At 36.9% G+C, this 3321-nt stretch overlaps 1 protein-coding gene across 1 annotated transcript; it reads right to left on the bottom strand.

Annotated features, from left to right (window-relative positions):
• Positions 1-1760: 1760 nt before the first annotated feature.
• Positions 1761-2783, bottom strand: LOC129572247 (uncharacterized; the record flags this gene model as incomplete). Its single annotated transcript, XM_055452192.1, has 2 exons — positions 2393-2783; positions 1761-2053 (listed from the first exon to the last, which is right to left on the bottom strand). Coding segments are annotated over exons 1-2 (684 nt in total), but the record flags the coding sequence as incomplete, so codon positions are not given.
• Between the last annotated feature and the right edge of the window lie 538 nt (positions 2784-3321).

Genomic DNA, 3321 nt, shown 5'->3' with positions numbered 1-3321 from the left:
GTTTGTGTTTGTGTTGTGTTATAATATTATATAAAAGTCTATCTAAACCGACAAGGTATATGATCTTTTTTGTATCAAAAATTCCCCATTCTGCATTCAATCGTGAATGGCTTTAATTTCCCAGCGAAACAAATGAAAATATACCAATTTGCTTACCATTTTTGGCTCAATTCAGCGTTTTATATGTAAAATCTCCATTTTGAGTGGTTTTTTCGATGACAAAGTCGATTTGAGACCAAAATACAACAAAATGGGTGTTTTATTGTTCACAGCCCCCCATTATTTTCGAAAATAAATGGGAGTTTTCTAACGTAAAATTATCCAATTACTCAAATTTGAGGTAGCTCCCCTAGTCAGTTATGTGGCGTCAGCCGACAGAGACAGACGTGCCACTGCGCTATTGTGATATACGCTAGTTAATTAGTTCATAAACAATGGTTAATAATAAAAATAAGCGGCGCCGTTCGCCGAAAACAAAAAACAAAAACGAATCAAATAATTCGAAAAACAATCAAAACAATTCTAAGAAAGGTCCAGCGACTGCGAAAAGAAGAAACATCCAGTTTTTAAATCAAATTAAAGTGCCTTTAAGCAATCGTTTCAACATATTCACCGAAGAAGATCAAAACATCACCGATGTAGCGCCGACCGCAAGCAAAATTGCGCCAATTGTCGTGACCGACACTAACATACACACACAACAATTTGTCAACGATCTCGGATTGGACGCTGACGTCAAAATCGTTAGTATTGGTGAAAAAATATTTCCGAGAACACCCGAAGAAAAGAAAAAAATCGTAGACGCACTGGCAGAGAAAAATATAAATTTCTTCTCTCACCCAGACAACGAAATAAAAGTATTCAAAGCGATTCTCTCCGGTCTGCCCGAAGTCGCAGACAGCCTAAAGAATGAGCATAGCATCGATGTTACGAAAATCGTGATGTTCAAAACCAATTCGTCGAACAAACTGTATTAATGTCATTTCAACAAACAAAACGTGAACATGAAAACGCTAAACGACATCAAATCGGTATTCCATCATCGTATCAAATGGCAACCATACAAACCGTCGAACAACAGACCCATACAGTGTTATCGATGCTGTATGTATGGTCATGGGGCCTCCAGCTGTATGCGTTATTGTGTGTGTATCCTATGTAGTGGTCAGTGGCGTAACTACGATTTTTTTTTGGGGGGGGGGGGTTTTCCAGAAAAACAAAAAAATGTTATATTACATATATATATATATACGTGTGTATTTTTGTTATATTTTTATTGAATCAAAAAACAAAATGAATATAATTTAAATTACTATCACATTATTATCATTATTCGACTGAGTGAAGAGATCTTCACAATAAAATTCTTCTATCTTTTTCATTGAACTTATCTATGATTTCTTCGGCATTTACTTCTATGTCCCTATGAATTGCTATACTTGCCAAACCATTCAACCTTTCATCGCCTATCGCATTGTGCAAGTATGGTTTGACACGCTTGAGCATTGAGAAGGTTCGCTCAGCAGTTGCAACTGTACATGGAAGAGTAGCACAAATTTGCAATACTTGGAACACATTCGGAAACACAGATTCATTGCAATGATTCAGAGCATCGATAAAATTAGATGGGTTGTCACTTGCGTTGCACCATTTACTCATAACATAAAATGTTCAACAAATGGAATAAACACTGAAATGCGGTAGTAATCTTCAGGAGAGTCACAATCGTAATTTTCTCTGTAACGTTGACGCCCAACTACTCTTGGAACTGTTATTTCTTTTCCGATTTCTTTTGCCAGTTCGGAAGCATTTACAAAAATTTCGTTAAATTTTGTTTTGGAGTTTTCCCGCATTTCTTTCACCATGTGGCTGAGATTATCGGCCATTTCTATTGCCGATGCCAAATCGTTGTTTTTGGCTTGCAAACATACGGATAGTGGCTGAGTAAACGAGAACAGCTCGTGAATAGCAAGCATTGCTATGATAAAGCTTGAATTTTGAATTGATTGCTGGAACATAAATGCTTTCTGAGCAGTTTCAGCATTTGCAGTCTCTTGAATTTTATAGAGAGCATCAATAATTGGAGAAACAAATTCTTTGAATGTTATCACTGCATCGAGACGTTCTACCCATCTTGTCTCGCAATATTTAACGAGACGCTTTTTTTTAATATCATCATTAATTTCACATATGGCTTCATTCAATTTGTCTTGCCGTTGTGCCGACTTCCGAAAAAAATTAATAATTTCTCTTATTGTTCCAAGAGTGTTTCGAATAACAGAAAGTTTGCACGCGTCTCCTACAGCCAAATTCAAGCAATGATTTATGCAGTGGACGTAAGGAGCATTCGGATATTGTTGTGCAACTCTAGTAGCAACACCTTGAAATCTACCATTCATTGCTTTCGCGCCATCATATCCTTGGCCACGTAAAAATGACATATTCAACTTCATGTCTTTCAAGCTGTCGATTAGAGTGTTGCTCAATCCAAGTCCAGTAACGTCATGGACGGCCACAAATTTAAGGAAAGCTTCTCTCAAAACCATTTTATCATTGACTTTATCTACATATCGTGCACAAATAGAAAACTGTTCCACACCACTTATATCCGTGGTCTCATCCGCAAGAACACTGAAGTATTTCGATTTGTTAATCTTTGCAACAATTTTGTCAAGAATAATATTTCCAGCTATCTGTATTATTTCATTTTGTACTTTTGGGCTGGTGTAACGCAATTTCGACATTTGCAAGTGTTTTTTCAAAATCTCATCACCTGCATTCATTCTAAACCGCAGCAATGATCTGAAGTTTCCATCGTTTTCTACTGGCGTTTCAATTGATATTGCACCTGAATCTCTATGCCCTCTGCTACCTATTTCTTGACGGCCAATAAAAAGAATAGTTTCAACAATTGAAGACAATATTTGGCGATTTAGTTTGACTTCTACGGCCCTAACTGTATCAATTCGTTCACTTATGCTAACAACTTTTTTATTTTGCACATCCATGAAATTTTCGCCGAAAACAACTGAATTTTTATGATATTGTAGGTCACTATGGCTCCGAAAAGTTTCTTTAGCGTCTTTCCATCTCTGGAACGGGAGAGTAACCAGTGATTTCGGCGCTATTTTGCCTTTGCCGGCTTCTTTTGTACAAAAAAACACACAGTATTGGCAAAATGCACCATTCATCAAGGCAACCTTATATGAAACTCTTGGAGAACGGGTATAAAGCATATTAAAAATCGAAGAAATTTATTTTCGTGTTTTTGCCTGTCTTTCGACCGCTACAAGGCAACCTTATATGAAACTCTCGGAGAAC

This window comes from Sitodiplosis mosellana, unplaced genomic scaffold (assembly GCF_009176505.1).
Source record: "Sitodiplosis mosellana isolate CC-2019 unplaced genomic scaffold, AAFC_SMos_1.0 Smas_scaffold_4554, whole genome shotgun sequence".
NCBI lineage: Eukaryota > Metazoa > Arthropoda > Insecta > Diptera > Cecidomyiidae > Sitodiplosis > Sitodiplosis mosellana.
This window is presented reverse-complemented; position numbering and strand designations above follow the sequence as displayed.